We start from the raw sequence: 23,385 nt of genomic DNA on the forward strand, positions 1-23,385 counted from the left end.
ATGAATATCGGAGTGAAAACAAAGAGTTCGATGGGGATTTAACTCTGAATTGTGGCGACATCTACTGAGAGTTGAATGAAGCAGGAGAAGTATAAGCGTGAGAGTTACTCATGGACTAGAATTCCCGCCAAAATAAGACAATGGTTTTTGGAGTAGCTGAGGATTTATTTACATTCTAGGAAGATTATTCTCACGTTATTTCGTGGAGAAATAGGAATTCAACATGAAGTTCAGGTGTAAAATGACTGACAGCCTCGCAATGAAGGATTTCACGAGTGAGTTCGATTCATAACCTTTCAAATCACGTAATAAAATCAACTATTTTTTTCCGTTTTTTCAATTCTTGTTTTGAATGTCAAGGGTTCTCCGATTGTTGATAGTTTACAATGATTTTTTTTCAAATTATAACTAAAATTACACAAAATACCCCAAAACGACGTCGATTGTGTATCAAAAAAATATGTAATATATAAGTATACATTTAAATTCACTTCTTACTACTCATAATTAAAGTCAATCAACGCCATTTTGGGGTATTTTGACCAAATTCGTGGAATTTCGAGAAGAAAAAATTCAACTTGTATGAGGGCTCAAAATACTTGTTTTGATTACAAGAGTTACTGAAAAAACTACGAGAAAAATAAAACGTTACATAATTTAGAAAATTCAAGTTTTTCAACTTTTTATTTGAAAATTCGGTATTATGAGCACCTAAGGATTGAAAAAAAATTAGTCAAAATATTCTTAGAGATAGTAAAAAATTGAAAAAAACAAAGAAAAATCATATCTCCGAAATGGGCTATCGAAAAAATCTGAAAAAATTGAGAGATAGTTTTTCTAGCCCCCTAATCGTAGAAAAAATCGAAATCAATTTCTAAACGCGTGAAGGTCAGCCGTTGACATATTTGACATGGAATACTCGATATACTCTTGTAAAAATAATATATGAGAAGAATAACTTACTTTTTGCTCTGGAGACATGCAAATAAAATTGAAATGATTCATTTGTATGAAATTCGTTAACTTGGTAAATTGCGAACAATCGAATATAATTTCATGAAATTATCCTCAATAATTGATTTTTTTTTCCGTTCAGATATCATTGGTGCAATAGCAAAAATGTCAAAATTTTGCGTTCTCCAACTGACTCCAAACGACGTTTGCTTCACGGTTTTCGATGATAGACAACCGGTCGTGTGGGCAGAGTTATCCAGAGATCATTTTTTCAGTGAGTACCTCGTGGAAGGTCTCTCCTCAGAAAACAAAATTTATCTGGAGTTCGATGCTGTCATGCTGTCAAAATCACTAACTTCGTTGAAACAAAGTGCTACAAGCGTGAAGATCAAGTTGACGAATAAGCAGCAGCCCTGTTTGACGCTGGAAATTGAATTATCCTCAGCAAGTTCTGATTCTTGGCAGTGTATTCATGATGTTCCCGTCAGAATGGTGGCCAGGAAGGAGTGGCCTAGTTATCATCCACCAGATATCCCCTCTTTCCATGTAAGGTCAAATTCTTATTTTCTATAAATTATTGCTGGCAAAATGATGAAGAGATTTTTCTCGTGGATTTTTACTTCTTTTATTCAATTTTTTGCTTGACTTTAATTTTTTGAAGAATTGCGCTATCAATGCTGATTCGTAATTTTATTCAATACACATAAAAGTTCGTTCTTTATACACTTAAATGATGATTGATAATCAAGAATGAACTGATGATACAATTGGGACAATCCTGAAAGTTGCTCATTCATCTCTGGAACAAGTAAACAAAAAATTTCATAGGAAAACCTAGTTAATTCGCTAGAAAATTTTAGTGGATTTCTGTTAAACTTCTATTGCAAATTCTGCTAGTTTTTCGCCAATTCTGTTGAAAATTTCCGACGTTGTTCTGCGCGATTTTTTAAATAAAATCTGCTCAACAAAGACTTTTATAGAAATAATTTATAGAATTTGATTTTATCACACTGATTTTCTTTAACACTTCGTCTGTTCGGTTAATATTTAAAGGAATTCCTTGATGTCAATTTTGTGTTTTTTCCTTCCATTTTTCTTCTTTCATTAGAAAAATGAATTGAAAATTTTCAGTAAATTAGGCAGAGGAATTTCTCAGATTTCGTGAAAAAAAAAGAAATTTTTAGCCAATGCGCTAGGGTTTTAACAATGTGAAAAAATCACTTTAATTTATTATCACTTTACTACTGAAATATCAATATTTGGAAATATCTCTTATAATGGATGGGATTCAATTTATCAAAAGACCTTCCTTGTAGCCTAGTCAATTTTCTACGAAATGTCTTCAGATATTTCTTCCGTCATCTTTATTGCCAAGATCATTGCAACCCAATTTGCATAATTTCCATTTATTCATTTCATTTTCAAATTTGTGATGCACATTATTCGGTAAATATCCCCAGAACTTTTGGATTTAGAGGTAGAACTGCAGAAATTTTTTGCCTCAAAATTTTTTGAACTACAAACAAGATCCTGAGAAATTTTTCTCTGAACCTACTATTTTCAGGGATATTTGCAAAACAATCTGTGCATTTTTTTAAACTTTCTAATGGTCCATATTAGACAATTGATCTTGAAAAAATGATTCACCATTGAACTCTTTATTTTATTGTGTCTTTTGACTATTTTAGATATCATTAGACCTCCCTCAATTAAAACACCTGAAGAACGTAGCAGAAAAGATGAAGAACTTGAGCCCTCTATTGTCAATATTCGCCAGCAACGATGGAATGTTAATTCTAAAAATCGAGACAGACTCATCCTGCGTTTCCACACACTTCCCAAGCCTTCACATTCACCAGGAAAACGAGACAGAGGAGGAAAGGATCGCAGTAACTGTTGATATTAAGAAATTCCTAATGTTCCTTGCTTGGGACTGTGTTCATCCAGAAACTGTGAAGTGTAGTATTCTTCGAGATACAGTAGTCTATCTACATCTGAATTTGAATGATAACTTCAAGATTCATTATTTCTTACCCGCTACTGTATTATAGAATAACAAAATTTTCTTATAATTTAATAAAAATAAAACTATTTTTATAAATATATTCTTGCAATACCAGTTAATTCATGAGATGATCTTTTTTTGGCATTCAGTTGAAACAAATTATTGTCAAAATTTGGTACGAATGATGTTTCAAATATCCATGAAGCTATGAGCTTTATAAGGAAATATGGAAAGATCTCTTCGCTTGTCAATTAAATTCTCTACAAAAAAGATAGTTTCTTGACTTTTTATGCAAACCGCTTACTTTAAATGATTTCTTTTTTGAAAATTTCATACAAGTAATTTTTGCAAGTCTTTGAAACTTGTGGATTTATCGAAGAATGTAAGGAGAAGCCACTTGCAGCTCATAAAATTCTCTATGTAAGGGCTCCCTGACATATGGCTTCGAACCTAATGGTTCCTAAAAGATTTAAGATAACTTCTGGATTTAAATAAGAATGCATAAATTTCTTGTAGTTTATCCCACTAAATTGTTTTGGAGAAGTAAATTAGTTGGTCGTTTGAGAAAACCTTATTACGAACTATTTCTGGCAATCCACTCAAAATCATAATATCAATAATTTAAAAATTCAATTGTAAGCAAGGTTGAAGCCCCTCCTTATTTGAAAAAAATTGGACAATTTTACAGAAACAATTTTTGCAAAAGTTTTAGGACTAGTGGATTTATCAAAGAATGTAGGGAAAAGTCATCTGTAGCTGATCAAATTCTCTAAAAGGGGTCTCCTGACATATTTCCTTGAACTCAATGGGTCCAGAAATATTTTAAAAGAATCTCTAAATCTATCTCTATGCTCTCAGCCAAACTGGTACATGATATTTCATTAATAACACCTCCATTTCTCCTCAATTATCCTATTAAATTGTTGTGGAAAAGTAAAACAGCTATTCAAAGTCTGAGAAAATTTTATTACGAGCAATTCTTGAAAATCCAATTTAAATCATACTATCAACAATAAAAAAAATCAATTGTAAGCAAGACTGAAACTCCGCTCGTTCTCCTGTCTGAAGTTCTGATGCATCTGATCGATCTGCTGTATCTTCTGTCCCAAAATCTCCGTTCTCTGGTCCAGCCACTGTAGACTGTTCATATGAGCATTGAGAATCTTCCCGATCTGGACAATTGGATCACTAGAATCCTGCGCACGATTGGCCTCATTCAGATGCTCGATAATCTCCTTCAAATCCTCAGACATCTGCTTCAGCTGAGTGTCCAGATTCTCAGCGAGATTGTAAGTGTACTCCCTCTCCGGATCAGAAACAGATATCGATGCCAGTTCCTTCTCAAGAGGGACAAGACAATCCTGAAGTTCTTTTTGCTGACCGACGACGTAATCCAACTCCTGCTCCAACTGCTGCTGCTCCAGTTTAACTCGTTCTACTTCTTCATTCAGAGTCACTATCTTCTCGCCATTGGCGATGAGGAGCCTATCCCAGGCGTTCACTTGGGTTGCCTGATTGACGAAAGCTTTCTCTTGTTCTTCCAGCTCAAGGGTCCATTTGTTTATTGCCTCTTCAAGCTGACAGAAGTTCATTCCACCAGTTTGTGCAGCCCCTGCTGATGATGTAACCCTGGAAATTCAAGAGATTAAGCCAATTACTTCAATGAATTTCAATTATTTTTAATGGAATGGCAGATATTCAACCATCGTTGACTGGAGCGTTAATGAAGCACCGTCAATGTCCCAGTTATTGTCACTTAAGGATATCCAAGTATCTTCTACAGTTTGGTACAGGCGATACTCCATTTTCAATCATCAAATTTGTCAATTAAATTGCGTGAGCAAACTTCGAAAAAAATCATGAATATTCAGCGTCATTCGAATTTTACACAGACATATTATTTTTTTCAATATTCATTGTTTATAAGCAAATAATTGAAATTGTTTAAACTTTCGGAAACCTTACTTTTTTAGGCATGAAATCGATTTCTGGTAAAATTTTGAATATGAATAAATTTGTTGCCAATGCGAACAAATGATTTTTATGGTGGAAAATTGATTGTTTATAAATTATTTATAAATAACGTTAGTAGTTTTCAAAGATTGCATTTTTAAAATTATTTCATCAATCTTCGCCCAAGAGTAAACTTTCTAATTTCATTTTAGATTTTTAAAATGTCTTCTAACGATTCAATATTCAGGTTCAAATTCAGACCAGTGAAATTTAAATAACAAAATCATTGGAAAATATGTGGAAACTGAATGTTAAATGGGGCTCCGAACAAAAAATCAATTGTTTTTTTTGGAAATAACTGTTAGAGACTATGCATTTACTCACGTTGTAACACTCCCCAAAGACACTTGAGATCCAGTAGTGCTCGTCACTGTAGCAGTGATAGTGGGAGCAGTGGTTTTCCCTAAGGAAAAACCTCCAGTCAATGTGGGAGCAGTGCTACCCAGACTGAATCCGGTGCTAGCAGTGGAGGTAGTCCCTGGGAGACTGAATCCGAGTGAGGAAGTTGTGGCAGGGGTTGTAGTCCCCAGAGAGAACGACGTCGAGGAAGTTGGGGCACTCGTGGTAGCTGTGAGACTGAACCCAGACGCTGCACTCGATGCTGGAGTCCCCAAGGTGAGGCTAGTGGTTGCAGGAGCTGCTGCAGGAGTCGAAGCTCCAAGTCCAAAGCTGAGTCCACCTGTCGCAGGGGTGCTTCCACCTAGAGTGAAGCCAGTCGTTGCTGGGGTTGATGTTGGAGTTGCTCCGAAGGTCAGGGGTTGAGTCGAGGCTGTTGTGCTGGCTGCAGGAGTTCCTAAACTGAATCCGGTGGAAGCTGGAGCTGCAGTGCTCTTTGGAACTGAAGAGAATAAATCATAGATTTAGTTATGAAGCCGTGCGGAATTAAAATTTTTGTTTAGCATGCAATGTTGTTCGAATTAAGGATTTTCAGAAAATTGTTGAAGGATATGTCGTTTGTCTCTGACAATTTTTTTTACGGAACCAGGTTTTTCACATTATGTTCTAAAATCGACATTGAGAAAAAGAAGTTTCTAGCTTCAATAAAAATATTTGCATTTTAGAACTCTATCGTACTGAAATCTAGTATAATTGTAGTTAAATTTTGGCATATTTTGTTTTATTTTAAGACAGTCTTGATTGTGAAACTCAGAACATTTGGGGTCTTGAATTCATGATTTTTCTTTTTCTAAAATTAATCCACTCATGTTTCAAGTATTTTTAAATAAACTCTGAAATTTATTATTCCTATGGCCTTAACGGCCATCTCTTTAAAAATGTAGAAAGGCAAAGGCCGAAGCTTCTCCACATATTACGACGAGAATTTAGGCATGTTTCTATTGAAATTGAGTAATCAGTCTGTTATTCTTTGTACCATGCCTCTTAGCACCAACAATTTCTTAAGAGGCAATGGAACTTACCATGAGAGTAGAAACCGGATTCCAAGTTTATTCGTCGTCAGACGACTATTTATCAAAACACAAACTCTTACATTATAGATACCAAGATTATTGATGATGTAGAATTTGGGTTTTGCTAAATAGTCGTCTGACGACGAAAAAACTTGGAATCCAGTTTATACTCCGATGGTAAGTTCCATTGCCTCTTAAATTCAGTTACTTAGTGTTGGAAAATAAAAACTTGCAGTGTAAACCCAGTAAAAAATTTTTTTCTGTAATTTCCGGTACACTCCTTCGAAATTTTTATCCAAAAATAGTTCCGAAAAAACGGTAAAAGATTTCGTCATTGAAAATTCAAAATTGAACATAAATCAATGGAGACTAGAAATTTCAGTCAATTTATTTCATGAAAACTGATATAAATTAGAAAAATTTAGGTAATTATATTCTGGAATTTCTAATTAATTTAAAATTCAGCATAATTTGGTAAATTTTCATATTTCTATTGAGAATTCAAGTGAGTAGTGGAATTTTTGGATGGAAATGTGAAATTCTGTTGAGCTTTCAGTGAAATTCGCAATTTTATGGTTTTTTCCTTCAAATCAAATTCAATGTTCCTCTTCTGAAAATAACTACCAAACTATCTATGAAATTTCAATTCTTTTTCTAATCGAGTAATCATCGAAATAATGACGTAGGTAAAGGATAGAGAATAGACCAGTTGAAAATTTCTAGAGGGAGACTAGCTAAATTGCATAAGATTGATACATTCAATAGCATTCTAATGAGTTGAAATAAATTAGATTTGCCTCTTTTCTCTTTTCGTAAAGCACTGTTTGTTGTTCGCTGTCAGTTTTCTCCTCAACTTAAACTATGAATCTAATTGCATTTTCCTCGTGATAAATTCATAGTCCTATAAAAATCATTGGAACGTCATGGATGACATGAGATCGGATTTCAAGACTTATTCATGATCATTCAATTATATCAACTCACCAAAAGACAGTCCAGTATTTGGAGTCGATGTGCCACCAAAATTGAAGCCAGGAGTTGCTGCTGGAGCAGCTGGAGTAGCTGTAGCGGCTGCTGGAGTTGCTCTGAAGTTTAAAGCTGGTGTACTCGTCAATCCACCACCGAGAAATCCCCCAGGAAAACACCCCTCGATAAATCCCCCCGGATTTGCCTGGGGCTGTGTTCCTGGTAAGGAGAACGCAGTGGGGAGAGTTTTGCTGGCATCACCACCTCCAGTCATTCCTGCTGTTACACCTGAGGATCAGTCAAAATTTGGAAATCCCATGTCTTTTTCCCTTGAAGACACTGTAAAATCTCGTGAAAAACTAGTGGTTTTACCTGTGGTAGTTGCCCCTGGAGTGGCTGCTTGGGTCGTCGCGGGGTTGAAGAAATTCATTTTTGTTTACCGGTGGCGTAACCTCAAAAAAACTTGATCAGTCTGATCATCACTGAATCCACGATTATATTGCGATTTTTTCTGGAGATGAAGATGTGGCAGGTATTATGATAATACTCACCAACACAAGGCTAATTAATAAATGTTGATTTGCGAATTCGTGAGCTATTTTTTTGGATTTTGCGTCGCGCGTTTCCGACGTTTGTCACACGCACGTTTCGACTACAGCGCTGTTGTGGTGCCCGTGACAACTAACTTTGCCGCGGGAATGATTTTAATTGTGCCTTTTGGGGGACAACAATCGAATTTTCAGTAATTTTTTCAATTTTCTTTTAGTTGTCTCACAGGTGAACATGTAGCTCCGAATTGTAACACCTCCTTTCGTGGGGTTTATATCGTCATTAACCCTTAAGTGGTCGCATAATAAGGGAATCCTCGCTTTTTTTTTATTTTTTCCTTCATCTCTTCATGAATAATCATACATCATAATTGCAACAAAAACATAAACTTTTACATCTTAGCATTGAGAGACTTGGTGCCTACTGCTCCCAGACCATGAATGGCGAAAACATATCCAGCCGCGGGTTGCTTCTCCAAATCAGCAGTAGACAGACCATGCCTTGCTGATGTGACGTAAAGAATGTCATAGTTAGGTCCACCGAAAACAACACTTGTGATTCTCGAAGCTGGCATTGTCACTGTCCGCAGGAGCTTCTTGCTCTCTGGATCGATCTCGAGAATCTGAAAATTTCGTAAAACAATTGACATGAACAAAATTTTGTATTCTCGTCAATGGTATTGATGAAAAAAATGTTATGAATTCCTGAACGTCCAAAATTTTCGAGACCAAAAACTCCAAGATTTTCATAAACTTGACATGTGAATTATCCAAAAAGTTCTGAAAATCCTCAGGAAGTTTTCAGTTTTTTTAGATCCTAGCGATCACTCTGATCTGAATAACAGTGAAGATCTCATTTTAATACATTCCCGAGTTTTCCGTGTAGGGTAAACTGCCAAGTAGATGGACGCCTAAGAAAATTGCCCAGTAGATGGACGTTTGTTTTTCAGCAATTGAAAAAAAAAATTGATTGGAAAAAAATCGTCACTCAGGGGTTAAGAATCACAACAGTTAGTGAAAATTCAAAGCAACAATTCACATTTCAGTATTTTTTTGCGTAAATTCCTATCCAGAAGTAGCTCGTCCATCTATAGGGCAGTGTCCATCTACTGGGTAGCTGACCCTATCACAGAAAAGAATGTAGACGACATATGACACATCATTCGATAAATACCCGGCTACCGTCGCAAACTGCCACCNGAAAAAAATCGTCACTCAGGGGTTAAGAATCACAACAGTTAGTGAAAATTCAAAGCAACAATTCACATTTCAGTATTTTTTTGCGTAAATTCCTATCCAGAAGTAGCTCGTCCATCTATAGGGCAGTGTCCATCTACTGGGTAGCTGACCCTATCACAGAAAAGAATGTAGACGACATATGACACATCATTCGATAAATACCCGGCTACCGTCGCAAACTGCCACCCAGAGATGCCCATCATTGTCGATTGTCATACCATCGGGTATTCCAGGGATATTATATTCCTTCAAGTTGAAGACAACCCTCTTGTTGGCTGAAAATAAATGATTAAATGTTTTTCGCGTTCAACAATAATAAAAGAGTTATCAGCCATGAGGTAGATAATAGGAGGAGACAACACTCTTGACTTGATCAAATTTTTATCGACTCACAGATATCTCCAGTGTCTATATCGTAATCGTAAGCAACAACTTCGAAGGTTGGTGAATCGATGTAATAGAAGGTCTGGTTATCATTACTCCAGCAGAGGCCATTGCTGATGGTCACATTATCGAGAACTTTGACTGGCGTGCCATTCTTCTCGAATCTGTAGAGGGCTCCCTGATTATCGGTGATCAGGCCGTCTTTCTCAGACATTGTTCCCGCCCAAAACCGCCCTGCTGGGTCAACTTTTCCGTCATTAAATCTGTTGTGGGGGCGATCCACGTCCACCGTTGACAGAACTTTAATCTCAGGTTCAGGGTTGCGCGTTAATGGGTCCCATTGGAGCTCAACAAGATCGGTACCACTTACACCTACAAATGTGTTTTTCTTGCCGGCTACGGGCACAGCCACTCCCACAGCCCCATTCTCTGGAAGAATTAATGGATTTCATACTTTAATGGCTTGTCAAGTAACAAAAAGTTGCTGACCCATTCTTCGAGAATTTCATTGGTCCTATGTCGATTTAGATTGAAGTAGTCGACAGATTTCGATTTTCATGTATTAGAAAAGGACCGCGCGCTTAGCAAGATCGACTTATTAATGTATTATTGTATTATTATTGAAATTTCTGTTAGATCTTACAACTTCCAGAAAAATTACGAGAGTTTCTCGTATTTTTTCGGTGACAGACCTGAGAATTTACACAACGTTGCAGATTTATTCTCAATTCCTATAGAAATTGATTAAAAACGATTCTGGTTTGCGGATTACGTGAATTGTTCCGTAATTTGTATTGAATATTACTCTCCGTGTACACAGTCAAAGGAGGTATAAAGATGAGTATATCGGATTCTTCTACTCAATACCGCCGATGAATAACTATCGCATAACTATCGATATATTCCTTCATGATTCTGATGAATCGGGAGCAAGTCTTGTACGAAATGAAACGAATAGAATTGCGATGGACGTAAAAAATTTATACTCAGATATGTATCGGTGAAATCTTTTGTAGCAGGATCCAAAGCGACAAACTTGCGTTCATGAAGATCAGTAAAGTAGAGAATCTTTTTTTCGTCGTCCCAGTGGGGGCCTTCGCCAAGATCGAAAGGTCCTGCCACTTGTTCAACGCTTATCTTGGAAGACCTAGAGAACAAAAAAGATGATTATATAGTGAGTGAGAATGCTATTCACCAATGCCGATATCACTTTTCCATTTTCAAAAGTTGATAGTTGTTATCGGAGAAGCATGTAAAGGTTGCAACTTATCGCCAAATTAAAAATTAATAAATAAACGAGAATAAGTCACCACCATACAATATTCTCAAGAAAATATTTACATCCTCTGAATTGATAGATTCCCGAAAAACGGAGCGTTTATCACGGAGAGACTTGATCTACGAACCAGCGAAGCAAAATGAAGACTGATGCTTACTTTCTCATGGCCTCTGGGTATTCGTAAACCTTGCAGCAGACCAAGCGTAGAACTGACCACTACCTAGACTGATGTCAAAGAGATTAAACACCTTATCGCTTTCCTTTTTTTAAGGTGACCATCGTATACATTCCGTTATCTTCGTCATTCCAGGAAGGTGATACGATGAAAACGAGGAAGTTTCCGCCACATTGTGATGAAAAATATTGTTCGTAACTCGTGAAAAAATGTTTTTTAGCTCGTGGGATTATATCACTCGCCAAAAAACACTTTTTTGCACTCGTTATGAAATACGGGCCTTGAATTGAAAGCCCGAGTTGAAGACCCGAGTTTGTAGCAGCGATGTCAGACAAGATATGAATGTTTTTTTGGGCTCAAATGAAAGAGCGGGTCGAGAAATGACGTGCTAGAGCCTCTAAACATGACAAATGTCTCTAAAGATGATGTCTGTTTTCAATTGAAAAGCAGAGTTGTGACATCACTGTCTAGGAGCACAATGGGGTCTAGGAGTCTCCCCTGGTTCAAAACCATCTTTAGAGGCCCTAGCACGCCATTTCTCGACCCGCTCTTTCATTTGAGCCCAAAAAAACATTTATATCTTGTCTGACATCTTTGCTACAAACTCGGGTTTTCAACTCGGGCTTTCAATTGAAAATCGTGCGTTCGATTTCGGTAAGTCGCATGCGACTCAGGTACGCCAGGCTCTGAGGCCATTCTGAATGATCTAAATTTCAGAAAATGAGACTCGTTTTGTTATAGTGACTGATGCGTCTCGCGATGAAATAATCTACAGAAATAATTATTTGGTACGCATACAGCATCTATTAGTTTTAGAGATATGTACGATATAATCTGCAAGTGGGTTTGGGTTCATGTATAAATTGATTACTTTCACATTTTGAAAGAATCTCGGGTGGAATTTATTGGAATATGGGTGCAAGCGAATGAATAAATACGGGAAACCAGTGAAATACTTTATCAAATTCTCTTTATTTTACACGAGGAAGGCACGTCTGTACTAGAGGACAGTTATCCAGAGATTAACTAGTATAACCAAGGGAAAACTCTCACTGGGAAAACGAAAAATAAAATCATAAACTTTTATGCCTCAAGAGGACACAGTCCTTCTTCAAATTTCGGCACATGTTTAGGATTAAACCACTCTCGACTGCGGAGGACAACCGATCGTAACTTAGTCCTTTTCTAGAACTGTTTTCCCAGTATGTCATAAATCTTTGTCGAGTAGTTTTTGTACAACAATCAGAGAGTTGTGCTCGAATATTCCAACAGAATTAATCTTATCGATAAAATGTTTACTTGGAAATATTTATTCATTTTCAAAAAATGAATATACATAAATGATGAACAATTTATTGATTCGATTTAGGAAGTTTTCTCAAACTTTAACAATAGCTTTTCCCACATTTTTTCCTTTCAACAGTCCGTTGAAAGCATGGAACATATTTTCGAATCCATAAGTGATAGTCTCCCTGTACTTGAGCTTTCCCTCTTTTATCCATTTGGCATTCTGATAAATTCCTTCGAACCAGCGGTGCATCCACTGGCTAAAGACCATTCCCTCGATCTTCAGTTGATTGAAAATTACGGCAGGTTGAATAATTGTTGCTTTTGGTAATGAAGATGGGTCACTGTTATAAGCAGAAATGTATCCACAGGCTGCGACGCGACCACAAGTGTTCATTTGACTGAGAACCGTGCTGGAGATCTCTCCTCCCACCTGTTGAAGGAAAAAGGTAATGCACACGAAGAGAACTGTTTTGGAACAAGTATCATAGAAATCACGTCAAAATTACGTTGTTTGACGTGATTGTGATTTATTTTTACAGATTTGCAGAATTAATGTTCTCCACACGAATTTGTATGGAGTTTCACGTAAAAATTAGGCTTGAACACAAAAAAATTACGTTTCGATCCATAAAACTTCCAGAACTCAAGAGGGAAAATTTATTCCTCGTGTGAGATTATTTCAGGGTTTATAAGTAGAAATTCCTGAAAGAGTATTTCGCTTCACTTTTACGTTGTATCAGGTAATTTTTCCGGAAGTTTTTTCTCCCTGTAGATGGGCCATTTCGCAAATATCGTAGGGAAATCCGGCCTCAAAATTTTCTACAAATTTTTTTTGTTCCTCTCGAATACTTATCTATAAAAAATATTTCTCAGCAGAGATCCCACAGGTCAATTAATGACGCTCCGCGTGATTAAACATTTTTGGCTCTAAATTCTTTGTTCTAATGGAACATATTCGAGAATACCTCAAATAATTCCAAATATAGTTTTGGATCGAAAATTTTCTGAATAAGCAAAAATGATAGTAATCTTTCTCCATTACCTCAACTTCAGGGAAGTTGGGGTGACGAGAAAAGATGATCATCATGTATGAAATTCACAAAATTTCCGATTAAAAATTATGTTTTTTTCACGGTTTTCCGAACATTTTTAATTAGAACGAAGAATTTTCAGCTGTACAATATTACGTACGTACCATGAATTGAATCAATATTACGAAGCACCATGAATTGATACGTGGGATCTCTACAACTTGATAAATCTCAAAAAAGCATTGTCGGAAATTTTAAGACTGGATTTTCCTACGATGAGAGTGAAATATTTCATGAATGAAATGATATTATTTCGGCGAATCATGGCTTCAGAGAGAAAAGGCGTTAAACATCTTCCTCTGAACCAAATAATTTTAAAGCTATCTCATGAACAATCTAAATGTGAACGCTAGGATTATCTAAAATAGATTCTCACGTTATCGAAGTAGCAATCAACGCCCTCGGGAGCGAATTTCTTCAGTTCAGCTGCCACATTTTGTCTCTTGTAATTGATAGCATGATCAAAACCTAGTTCCTCGGTAATCCAGCGGCATTTTTTATTAGAACCAGTGATTCCAATGACTTTTAATCCCATGATCTTCCCAATTTGACCCACGTGGGAGCCTACAGATCCGCCTGCTGCTGTCACCACTAGGACCTCATTTGCCTTCGGTTTACAGATTTCTAAGAGGCCAAAGTAGGCCATGTTCCTGAGAATTCACATGGAAAACATTATCTCCACTCATTCTGCTCATCTTTACTTCCATTCTGATTAGTCAATTCGGTATTTAGATATATTGTAATTACCCTGGCATGCCCAGCATACCAACTGCCAGGGATGGCGGCAGGCCTACCATATCTTCTTCGGGAAGAAGATATGGAGGTTGATCCATAATATTTCTTCCCGTGATGTTCTTCATGTTCACGATTGTATGAGTTCTCCAGCCCAGGATACCAGCAATTCGCTTTCCCACTGGGAAGCGTGAATTTTTAGATTCAATGATTTTAGCCACCTGCCATGCAAGTAGCGTTGTTCCTATGAGGTATGTCGCTGAGAAGACACGAGCCATAGGATCCACAGACAGATATTCTGCCTGGGCAAGAAATTCTATAATTTGAAGAATTCAAATTATCAGAAATGGATAGAACGTTGCAAAATGGTGCATGTTGGAACTGCTAAATATCAAAACGCCACCTTATGAATGGCGGATATTGGGCTGCATACAGACAGTACACGGAGAGATATTCAATAAAAATTACCAGAAAAAAGACGTAAAAATTACGTTTCGAAATGTAATCTGGGAGCGAAGTAAAATTCAATAAAAAGTGTAAATTCTACGATCTGTTCCGTAAAAATTACTCATACGTCCGACGCCTCACGGCTAGCCATGAGTCACCGTGAGGGGGAGATTTTAACAACACGTTCCATAATTTTTCCGGAACTTTTCGTAAAAATTCTTAAACATCCAAGAATTTTCATGTTCGGAGGCATAATAAGTTTTGAAGTTTCTATTAGATTTTACAACTTCCAGAAAAATTACGTGACTTTTTCGTATTTTCTCGGTGACAGACCCGAAAATTTACTGAACGTTTCACATTTATTCTCTTATATTCGTACAGAAATTCACTGAAAACGACTCTCGCTTGCGGATTACGTGAAATTTTCCGTAATTTTTCTGGAATATTTCTCTCCGTGGATAGAACCCAATTTGGGCTTGTGTTAGCGTGTATATGGGAAACCTAAAATCGTCCATATGGGTGAAAACGAGCGCCGCTATCGGTAATTAGCGGTCCCAATAACGACGTTTCTTTATAAAAACAAGGGTATTTCAATTTTATTTTTAAAACGAGGGTATCTCAAAATTCATGTCAAGACTAGAAAAATCGTCTGAAATCTCACGTTTCCCTTCTTTAATCAGCCGTATAAATGGTATGAATGCATTAAAAAGTACAAATAACATGGAGCAGTTCACATTGGAAGAGAAATAAAATGATTTGCGAGCTCCATGAGACTTAGAAATGGCAGTGAACAACAAGCTTTCACATGAATTTTGAGATACATTAGCCTCAAAGCGAATTTGGAGATGTCCTTGTTTTAAAAAGGAAGTTGAAATGCCCTTGTTTTATTAGATGTCGATAACAGGTCTATTTTTCGAGTTCAACAAAGCTACTAGGCGCCCTCCGTTACGTGCTGAAAATGTATGTGAACAGCTTCCGGCAATGGATATAATAAAAATCGACATTTCATTTACGGGAAAAATGTATAGAAAACTTGAAAATTAAAAACCCCTGACGAAAAAGTTATTCTTGAATAGTCGGAAAAGACTAAAAAAATCAAAATTGATATTTGGAGAATTTTAGAGAAACTAAATAAAATATTTCTAACCTACGGAGGTAAAATAAAGGAGTCGTGTCCACGTGCGGAATTGCCACCCGAGTTTCCGGCTCGCACGCAAGACGCTTATTTTCACATAAATTTCTATGTGATTTCCTCGACGTAAATTGTGTAAGCGTTTTCAGTTCTACGTTTCTTTTCTTTCCATTAAATAAAAACAATGAAAATAATTGACGAAATTTGAGTTGCACAAAAAAAACTATTTCTAATGATTTTTATTTATAGAAGATTCGCCATTGAACATTCCTATTTAAAAAAGCGTGAATGAACTACAGAATTTTTCAATAGAATCAGCCAAATACTAACAGAAGTTTAAGAGAAATCCAATAGAATTTGGAAGCGAATTCGCTAGGTTTTTCTATCAAATGTTTTCGTATATATTACCTCCATCCTGAATAGCCGGCAACGTTTCTGTCTCAATCCTCACATCACTCGGCTTAGGATGACCTTCAAAATGCTTCGCTAGCACGAATTTCTTTGCAATCACCATGTTTATGAATTTTAGTTACTTATTGTCTCTCGTACGGTGTAATAGTTGATTGTAAATAATAGCACAGCTCCAGGAGTTCCAGGAGCTCCAGGAGTTAAGCCCAGACGGCGAGTAACCCCGGTATTTATGAGAATGGAACGGCCATAATTGAAAGCGATTTAATGAAAAATGAATTTAGAAAAAAAATGTAATAAAAAATGAATTGAGATAAAATAGTGTAATGAAAATTGTTTTTAGAAAAAACAATGTAATGAAAAATAAATTAGGTGCACAACATTAATTACAAAATCCATCAAGATTTTCACTGCCGGAGGGAAGCATTGGAATCGTTTCCTAAGTTTTTCAACTTCGGAATGTTGTGTGGAGATGACTCAACATGAGCTGAGTTATCAAAAAATTGAGTTTTTTAATACAACCATTTATTCATCTGTATGTGCGGCATTCCATGCCAACTCGCGAGTGGGGACCTTGGGGTCTCAAATACCCCAAGGCTATAATAAGTATCGTACCAAACCACAAAATCGTTATATTTTTTCACGTCACTCCCATCGATAATTTGCCAGAAAAATGAAAACAACGTCAATTTTGGCTAAAAGGGTGTCGAACATCCTTAAATTGGGTCAATAAAAATCATACCCCCAATCAATCATGTTTGTCCCCAAACATTAACTTTGCTTTAAATCCTAGGAGGTTTCAGGGAACAAATTTGGATGTGTGAAGACAACAATAACAACACCAATATGAGCAGATCCACGCCAAACCACACCAAACCTCGACGCTTCGCGTCTCGTGTCTAATTCAGCCGGTTTCAGGCTTCGTGACATAGAATTTTGTTCAGTACCTGTTGGTAAATTTCGTCCTTAACGTGTGTGGTTACATCACTCGCCTTCGGCTCATACTGTACACCCCACACACGTTAAAGACAATATTGCCCCACATGTGCTGAAATATACTATTGTCGTATAAACCCCGTCAAACTGAAGATAGCGCGTTTTTCAGGCTCTTTGAGTGTGCCAAAGCGCGCTTTGATAACTTGAAACTCCGCAGAAACATAGAGGCCCATTTGGGAAAAAAAAGTTCGCAAAAACTTTCCATTTTTCAAAAATGAGAACTCCATCAATTATCAATATTTTTTAATTCTTCTTTCTTCCAAATTTTTGTCTAATTGTCATCTTTGCAGAAAAAAATGAGACAAAAATCCCCAGCATCGACTTTTTTGGCCTGGATCTGCTCATATTACATCGTAATCAAATGAAACACCAAAATATTAGTCATTTATTGTTATAAAAATACGAAAGATGATAAAACCATAGTAACATCATGTAAAATCATCCCAACTTTTTTTTCTCTCGCAACATTAATATCTTATTCGTGCATACGCACGCCTCGGTAACACTTCACCAGAAACTCATGTCTAACTGCATCTCTCCTAGAAGAAAAAGGAATTGCTCTTCCCTGAACCCTTCCAATATCACCGAACTGGAACACCTGATTCCTCGTCGCTATCCACTCCCAGGGAATCTTCAAATAATTTCCTGACTCATAAACAACCCAATCATCACCCCCCTTGCTCTTATCAACCCTGAACCCCATGATGAGTGACAACTCGCTAGAATACGAGCTCTGGAGAGGATGCAGCATCCCCTCGACATTCCTCTCGACAGATGCAAAAGTCTTGCTGTAGGGAATACTCTTTTCTTCATCCGGTCTCTTCAGCCAGGCAAGTTGCTCAATCCCCCCCAAATTCAGTGGTTTATTCTCATAATATGCCTCCACATTGACGATAGCATGAGGAGACATGGAACTCTTGACGTAATCATGAGTAATAGTCATGATTTTCGGGTTGAATTGAAACTGTGAGTTAATAACGTCGAAACTATTCTGGAAGATTCCACAAAGCTGAAGCTTCTGACGTTGAGGGATTGTCAAAACTGTTGCCGGTTTCCACCCCAGTAAATTAGCAGTTGGTCTGATGTTGCGAGACAATGATGGCTTAAGATCATCCCTCAGGTCCCAGATCGATTGAGGGTTCAACTCATCCATCTCCAGATCTTTTTCGATGGCTTGGGTAACGATTGCTGGGGCTGGGAAGGACATGTACTTCCAATGATTGTCGTGACACAACTGCCCAAAGTGACCTTTGTTATTCGGCCAAGTGAGAAAGCAGTACTCGAAGAAGTGTCGAGTGAACATGGAGGTGTGATCTCCCTTCTCCATGACTTCTATGTCACCAATTGTCTTCAAGTAGGTGAAGATACCGAGGGGGACTGAGGGGGCAACTGACTGGACATGGCTTGCGAAGTTAATCTCATCGTTAGTGGCCAAACCCTTGGCAGCTCGGATCTGCACCAAGCGGGCGTAGAGGTGCTGTGTCATGTAGTAACGGTACATGGAGAGGGATACATTTTCTTGAAATTTCGGTTCACGGGTCGCATTGATCCAGTAGTCGTTGTCGACGAGTGGGAAGAAACACTCGAAGGTGGTGGTGAACTTCCGAGATTTTGGGTCCTTCAAGACCTTGCTCTTCTGATCAGAATCACTTTCGGAATTACTGATGTGAATATCGTTGAGCTTATCGTCCAGGGATGAATTAGTCGCCGTTGTAATACTTCCCAAAGATGCCTGAGTTGCACTGGTGTTTGTCACCGCAACATTACTAGTAGGAGCAGTGGTGTTCCTCAAAGACAGACCTTCGGGTAATCTGCTGGACGGGCTTCCAAAGCCTGATTCAGCGCTGTTGGTCATAGAAGCCTCGAAGAAAGTAAATCTTGTCGAGGATGTAGTATGAGGTATAGGAGTGAAAGAAAACGATATCAATGTCGGGTTCCACGGGGCTGCACTTGTCGCTGAAGTTCCAGGTGATGCTCCTGTGATCTCTGAAGTACCTGTGGATGCAGCAGAGCCTGTGATGCCCATGAAATTGAACCCAGTGGAGGAATTTGTTGTTAGAGTTCCAAAAGGTCCAGTGAACGGTACGGCTGGTGGGAAAATCGTTTGACCCAACCCGATTTCAGAAGATGAGGTTTTATTCCCGGCAAATACTGAGGCTGTTGAAGTTACGTTGAGTGTAAATGTGCCCAGAGACACTTGAAGTGTACCAACGCTTTTCACCGGAAGAGGAAGAGTAGAAATACCCATTTTCCTTTCGAGGATCAACTTCAACACTTCAGCTACAAATTCAGGTGCTGCACTTGATGCTGGAGATTCCAGAGTCGATTCAGTGGCTGCAGAAGTCGTTTGAGGGTTCTTCAGATTGAAGCTAGTAGGTTGGCTTTCTGGAGTTCCAAAAAATCCTGTGGACAATGGAGTCGCTAAAGGGTCATTCAGACTAAATCCAGTGGATTGACTTGTTGAAGTTTCAAAAACGGCACATGTAGACACTGGAGTAGGGATACGGATTTTCCAATTTAATTCAGTGGATGGGTTCGCGGAATTTTCACAAGATCCAGTAGACACTGGAGTAGCCAAAGGGCCATTCAGATTAAATCCCGTGGATGGGTTTGCTGGAGTTCCAAAAATCTCTTCTGTGGACACTGAAGTAGCTGCAGGGTTATTCAGACTAAATCCAGTAGATTGGCTTGTTAAAGTTCCAAAAAGTCCTGCGGTTGCTGAAGTGGCTGGAGAGATCTTGAAATTGAATCCAGCGAATTTACTTGTTGGAATGCCGAAAATCACACCTACTGACGCTGAAGTAGTTACGGGGTCTTTCAGATTTAATCCAGTGGATGGACTCCCACAAAATCCTGTGGATGCTGAAGTAGTTGTAGATGTTGAGGCGGGTTGTCCAAAAATAATTCCAGAAGATGGAGGTGCATTTTCCCCTGCAGTGGAGCCTGTAGCGGCTGTAGTTGTTGTTGAAGTTGGGCCGAAGAAGAACGAAGGTTTTGACTGAGCGAAGAAATCGTAACCTGTTGAAGCTGAGGGCGATGTGGTCTTTGCACCTGAATTTGGAAAAGCCATCGAATTATTTACGGAATTATTTGAGGGTTGATTGATGATTTTTTAAGAGTGATGGAGAACAAGAGATGGGACATTTCTGGTTAAAGATAATGGGATGTTGGAGGGATAATAGCAACATTTATTGGATTATTGGTCTTGTTTGTGAGACTGTAGTGAAAACTTTATTTTTCCTGTTTTTAAAATGAAATTCCTTAGACAAGATACGGCACTTTGTATGCCAGGTGAATGATTCATACTTTTTCGTTCATAATATCATTAAACATTGGTTATGCCAATGCTTGAAGGAGCTCAAATAATCCAAGATGTCCAACAACATCTTGGACAGTTTGATTAACGTTGTCTCTCATTCTCGAATACCCATAACACATGTTTATGACAAAAATATTTTGGCACTTTACGAGGATCTTTCAAAAGAGTAAATTAACATAATTATCTAATAACAAAGTTCCACAATCTTTTTTCTCAAGTGATTATGAACCTTATGCAAAACAAACAGAACGGAATCCAGGTATTTTTCTACTCATTCTTCTTTTTATTACAATTGAACGTCTTGAGATGTGCAGCTGAATGATCACTACAGTCTCGACCTGGAATTTTTTTTTTGAAATTTGGAAAAAAACTGGTAATTTAAAAAGCTTATTTATTACATTATCATTAAGAAAATTTTTCCAGAATTAGTGCTGAATTATTCTTATGTTTATCAGTTCTTGGATTGAATTTAGAAATATTCCTCTAAAACCAACTCCATTCTCCTCTAATTTTTAAGAAATTTCAACTCAGAAAAAGCATTAAAATACCGTAAATTCAAGATAATTCTTGAATAATTGTTTTATAGGGTTTGTTGATCATTTCAAACGACTTTTTGGAATTACTCGAAGACAGGTGAGGTGATTTTGGACTATTGCATTACCTGGGGAATTTCCTGGGGTAGACCCATTAGACGAAGATCTAATGGTACCCAGCGAAGGTCTAGCTGCTTTTCGAACAGATCTTTCAGATTGAGACCGAGGCGATTTGGTTTGTGTCTCTCCAAAGGAAAATATCTTTGGTCCGGTTTTGCTGGCTTCTCTAGTGGTTTTGTCTGTTAGAGGAACGAAATATGAAATGAAAGTGGAAAACATTGTTAGAACATTTTTTGAGAATCTCCAATGGTCCTGGAGGAGGTGAGAATGGTAGATACCTGGAGAATTTCCCGATGGAGTGCTCGTTATGGTCTGTCTATTCCAAAAGAAGCTCATTTTTTCTGGGTTTACCGTTAGCATTAACCTCAAAGACAGTTGACGAGTGTAACCATTACGTATTTGACGGTTTCTTCTCAACAATTGTTACGAATTGTTTGGAATAGTTACAAAAAGGAGGGACCAAGGGTAATTATATGAATTTTTTGAGTTAATTTTTTAGATTCTGCGCCCCGTGATCTGGACGTTTGTCAACAACAGAGCCGTTATGATCTCAGCGCTTCTGTGGACATAGGTGAAAGTAACTTCGCGCTTAATTTTTTTGAAACGTGGTTTGGGGGACATTTGATCAATATTTTGCAAAAATTTTATGTGGCTCTATACAGCGATAAAGTTGTGAATAGGTATCTTTCAGTGTTTAGAGAGAATTTCGAACGAAACGAGAGAATAAAAAGTGGACAGGTCGTTAGAATAGGTTTGCTAGTGGAGGATTATTGCACAATATTTTCTCAAAGTGAAATCATTTTTGGTTCCGAACGGAAGATTTATAATCGTTGGTTTTGACCTTTAGCGAAATGTCGTATGCTTGAAAATTTAATGAAAGGTGTTATGTATTTCTCCAATATACGAGGACCTTCCACGTAATTTGTAATTATAAAAATGAACACAAACTTTAATTTCGATAGAATTTGAATGGAATCTCCATAAAGAACTCATAGGATTTTTTAGCGAATGTGTTATGTGACGTTTTGAGTTTTACCCGGAGGTAAAACTCAGTGAATGGTACTCCTTTTCCGTCCAGCTATTACTGTCAGTGGGAGGAATCTCCTTTTTACTACACCTTTTCACGTATTCCTGCACTGTAATCCTTTTGTATTGTTACTTAATCCTCAGCTAACTTCGGCGGTGAGCTCATAGGGGTTTCGCTCATTCGTAGGGATATTAGGAAAGGTATGAAGGAATATTACTTGGTGATGTTCTAAATAAACACTCGCGTATTTATCGGTAAAAGTATGGTATATTAATTGATGGTTTAAAATACACGACTGTTTTACTTATGGGTTGGTATACGCGTTATTAAGAGACTCGACTAGGGACTTCGACTCGATTTTGGCTGAAGGCCTGAGCTAGGGGCCCGGTCGCGCGACTCTGCTCCTGATCGTACTCTAGTGCTTCCAGAGTCCTCAAAACTTGGCAAAGCCCCAGTTTGCTGAGCTAAGCAGTCTCACGGTTTTCTTCACTAACACTGTCTCGTATCATCACTGACGGAGACTCAACAGTCAAACAGTTCATCATTCTGAACTGGACTCCTGAAAAACGGTGGCACTGCTTACCACGGTGTCCAAATAACACCGTGGGATTGCTGACCAGTGTCTGGATGACAGGAAAGAGAAATCATATTTCTCGTTCCCACCATCCAGCATTATAATATTATATTATATAATTACTAACTAAATCGACGTATTGATCGATCTCAATACGTCACAGTTTGGTTTTTTATTTTGTTAAATCACGTATATCCAATCGATATGTAACGTATATGCCGCATGTATGCACAAGGCGTTCCACTATTGAATGTCTAGACTGTGAGGGTGGCTTAGAGACGATATTTAGAGACGCTATTTTTTATGAGAATCGGAGAAAAGTTTCTAATTTTGAGTGATTTGTACTTAAATCAAAGTATTTGATTTGTACTTAAATCAAATTGCACTTAAATCAAAGCACATTCTCTTTTATTCTAAGGCGATCTCGGTTCTGAAATCATGGACTTTGGGGCCTTACAATTGGAAGTCTCGATTTTTTGGAATAAGAAGTCTGGGGTTCTTGTAGTAAGAGAGTTGGGCTTCTTGGAATGCGAAACTTGCGATCCTTAAAAACTTTTTTGCGATCCTGAAAACCCTTTTTTTCGGTTTTTTTTCGATTTTCTCATGATCTATATAATGGATCGTAAAACGAAAGCTTGACTTTATTCTTGGGAGTCTCACGGACATTTTGAAAAAAAAAATTTAATCGGATTAAAATTGGGGAACGAGGAACGTTTTAAAGGTAGAAACATGAAAAACGACGTT

The 23,385-nt window shown here is 37.6% G+C and overlaps 5 protein-coding genes across 7 annotated transcripts; 1 reads left to right on the plus strand and 4 right to left on the minus strand.

The window, feature by feature from the left end:
- The first annotated feature begins 103 nt into the window (after positions 1 to 103).
- On the plus strand, positions 104 to 3,005 carry LOC107036491 (checkpoint protein HUS1). Its single transcript, XM_015254483.1, has 3 exons — positions 104 to 275; positions 1,097 to 1,500; positions 2,643 to 3,005. Exons 1-3 carry the CDS (start codon positions 224 to 226, stop codon positions 3,003 to 3,005), a joined length of 819 nt encoding a protein of 272 aa, XP_015109969.1. The 5' UTR covers positions 104 to 223.
- An 899-nt stretch (positions 3,006 to 3,904) lies between these two features.
- On the minus strand, positions 3,905 to 8,119 carry LOC107036555 (nuclear pore glycoprotein p62). Its single transcript, XM_015254592.1, has 5 exons — positions 7,899 to 8,119; positions 7,720 to 7,829; positions 7,366 to 7,635; positions 5,297 to 5,810; positions 3,905 to 4,588 (listed from the first exon to the last, which is right to left on the minus strand). The coding sequence occupies exons 2-5, from the start codon at positions 7,775 to 7,777 to the stop codon at positions 3,982 to 3,984; spliced, it is 1,449 nt and encodes a 482-aa protein (XP_015110078.1). The 5' UTR covers positions 7,778 to 7,829; positions 7,899 to 8,119; the 3' UTR covers positions 3,905 to 3,981.
- A 79-nt stretch (positions 8,120 to 8,198) lies between these two features.
- LOC107036556 (regucalcin) lies at positions 8,199 to 11,034 on the minus strand. 2 transcript variants are annotated; one of them, XM_015254593.1, is made up of 5 exons: positions 10,955 to 11,034; positions 10,505 to 10,665; positions 9,528 to 9,947; positions 9,297 to 9,409; positions 8,199 to 8,518 (listed from the first exon to the last, which is right to left on the minus strand). In XM_015254593.1, the coding sequence occupies exons 1-5, from the start codon at positions 10,960 to 10,962 to the stop codon at positions 8,288 to 8,290; spliced, it is 933 nt and encodes a 310-aa protein (XP_015110079.1). In that variant the 5' UTR covers positions 10,963 to 11,034; the 3' UTR covers positions 8,199 to 8,287. The 2 variants fall into 2 exon arrangements, with proteins under 2 accessions (XP_015110079.1, XP_015110080.1); XM_015254594.1 differs by lacking the exon at positions 10,955 to 11,034 and adding an exon at positions 10,860 to 10,943.
- Positions 11,035 to 11,978: 944 nt separating this feature from the next.
- Positions 11,979 to 17,056, minus strand: LOC107036411 (prostaglandin reductase 1). Of its 2 annotated transcripts, none has more exons than XM_015254358.1 (4): positions 17,020 to 17,056; positions 14,101 to 14,401; positions 13,730 to 14,003; positions 11,979 to 12,692 (listed from the first exon to the last, which is right to left on the minus strand). In XM_015254358.1, exons 2-4 carry the CDS (start codon positions 14,361 to 14,363, stop codon positions 12,351 to 12,353), a joined length of 879 nt encoding a protein of 292 aa, XP_015109844.1. In that variant the 5' UTR covers positions 14,364 to 14,401; positions 17,020 to 17,056; the 3' UTR covers positions 11,979 to 12,350. The 2 variants fall into 2 exon arrangements, with proteins under 2 accessions (XP_015109844.1, XP_015109843.1); XM_015254357.1 differs by lacking the exon at positions 17,020 to 17,056 and adding an exon at positions 16,073 to 16,303.
- Positions 17,057 to 17,425: 369 nt separating this feature from the next.
- On the minus strand, positions 17,426 to 21,590 carry LOC107036407 (nuclear pore complex protein DDB_G0274915). Its single transcript, XM_015254351.1, has 3 exons — positions 21,319 to 21,590; positions 21,049 to 21,219; positions 17,426 to 20,119 (listed from the first exon to the last, which is right to left on the minus strand). The coding sequence occupies exons 1-3, from the start codon at positions 21,398 to 21,400 to the stop codon at positions 17,544 to 17,546; spliced, it is 2,829 nt and encodes a 942-aa protein (XP_015109837.1). The 5' UTR covers positions 21,401 to 21,590; the 3' UTR covers positions 17,426 to 17,543.
- Positions 21,591 to 23,385: the final 1,795 nt, after the last annotated feature.

The sequence above is a fragment of the Diachasma alloeum genome, unplaced genomic scaffold (assembly GCF_001412515.2).
Source record: "Diachasma alloeum isolate Michigan unplaced genomic scaffold, Dall2.0 Dall_scaffold_00209, whole genome shotgun sequence".
Lineage (NCBI taxonomy): Eukaryota > Metazoa > Arthropoda > Insecta > Hymenoptera > Braconidae > Diachasma > Diachasma alloeum.

Bases quoted from the DNA above. Each gene is read 5' to 3' on its own strand.
- LOC107036491 (XM_015254483.1), top strand. From the start codon at position 224: ATGAAGTTCAGGTGTAAAATGACTGACAGCCTCGCAATGAAGGATTTC. The intron at 276-1,096 runs GTGAGTTCGATT...TTTTCCGTTCAG, and splicing joins CGCAATGAAGGATTTCACGA to ATATCATTGGTGCAATAGCA. The intron at 1,501-2,642 runs GTAAGGTCAAAT...TGACTATTTTAG, and splicing joins CAGATATCCCCTCTTTCCAT to ATATCATTAGACCTCCCTCA.
- LOC107036555 (XM_015254592.1), bottom strand. From the start codon at position 7,777: ATGAATTTCTTCAACCCCGCGACGACCCAAGCAGCCACTCCAGGGGCA. The intron at 5,811-7,365 runs GTGAGTTGATAT...TATTCTCTTCAG, and splicing joins AAATACTGGACTGTCTTTTG to TTCCAAAGAGCACTGCAGCT. The intron at 4,589-5,296 runs GTGAGTAAATGC...TTGAATTTCCAG, and splicing joins TCTTTGGGGAGTGTTACAAC to GGTTACATCATCAGCAGGGG.
- LOC107036556 (XM_015254593.1), bottom strand. The intron at 9,948-10,504 runs GTATAAATTTTT...TAATTCTTCCAG, and splicing joins TTTCACCGATACATATCTGA to AGAATGGGGCTGTGGGAGTG. The intron at 8,519-9,296 runs GTATTTATCGAA...CGAAATTTTCAG, and splicing joins CAGTTTGCGACGGTAGCCGG to ATTCTCGAGATCGATCCAGA.
- LOC107036411 (XM_015254357.1), bottom strand. From the start codon at position 16,178: ATGGTGATTGCAAAGAAATTCGTGCTAGCGAAGCATTTTGAAGGTCAT. The intron at 14,004-14,100 runs GTAATTACAATA...GTGAATTCTCAG, and splicing joins GGTATGCTGGGCATGCCAGG to GAACATGGCCTACTTTGGCC. The intron at 12,693-13,729 runs GTGAGAATCTAT...TTCCTTCAACAG, and splicing joins TTGATTGCTACTTCGATAAC to GTGGGAGGAGAGATCTCCAG.
- LOC107036407 (XM_015254351.1), bottom strand. From the start codon at position 21,400: ATGCTAACGGTAAACCCAGAAAAAATGAGCTTCTTTTGGAATAGACAG. The intron at 21,220-21,318 runs GTATCTACCATT...TTCCTCTAACAG, and splicing joins TCCATCGGGAAATTCTCCAG to ACAAAACCACTAGAGAAGCC. The intron at 20,120-21,048 runs GTAATGCAATAG...TTCCAAATTCAG, and splicing joins TACCCCAGGAAATTCCCCAG to GTGCAAAGACCACATCGCCC.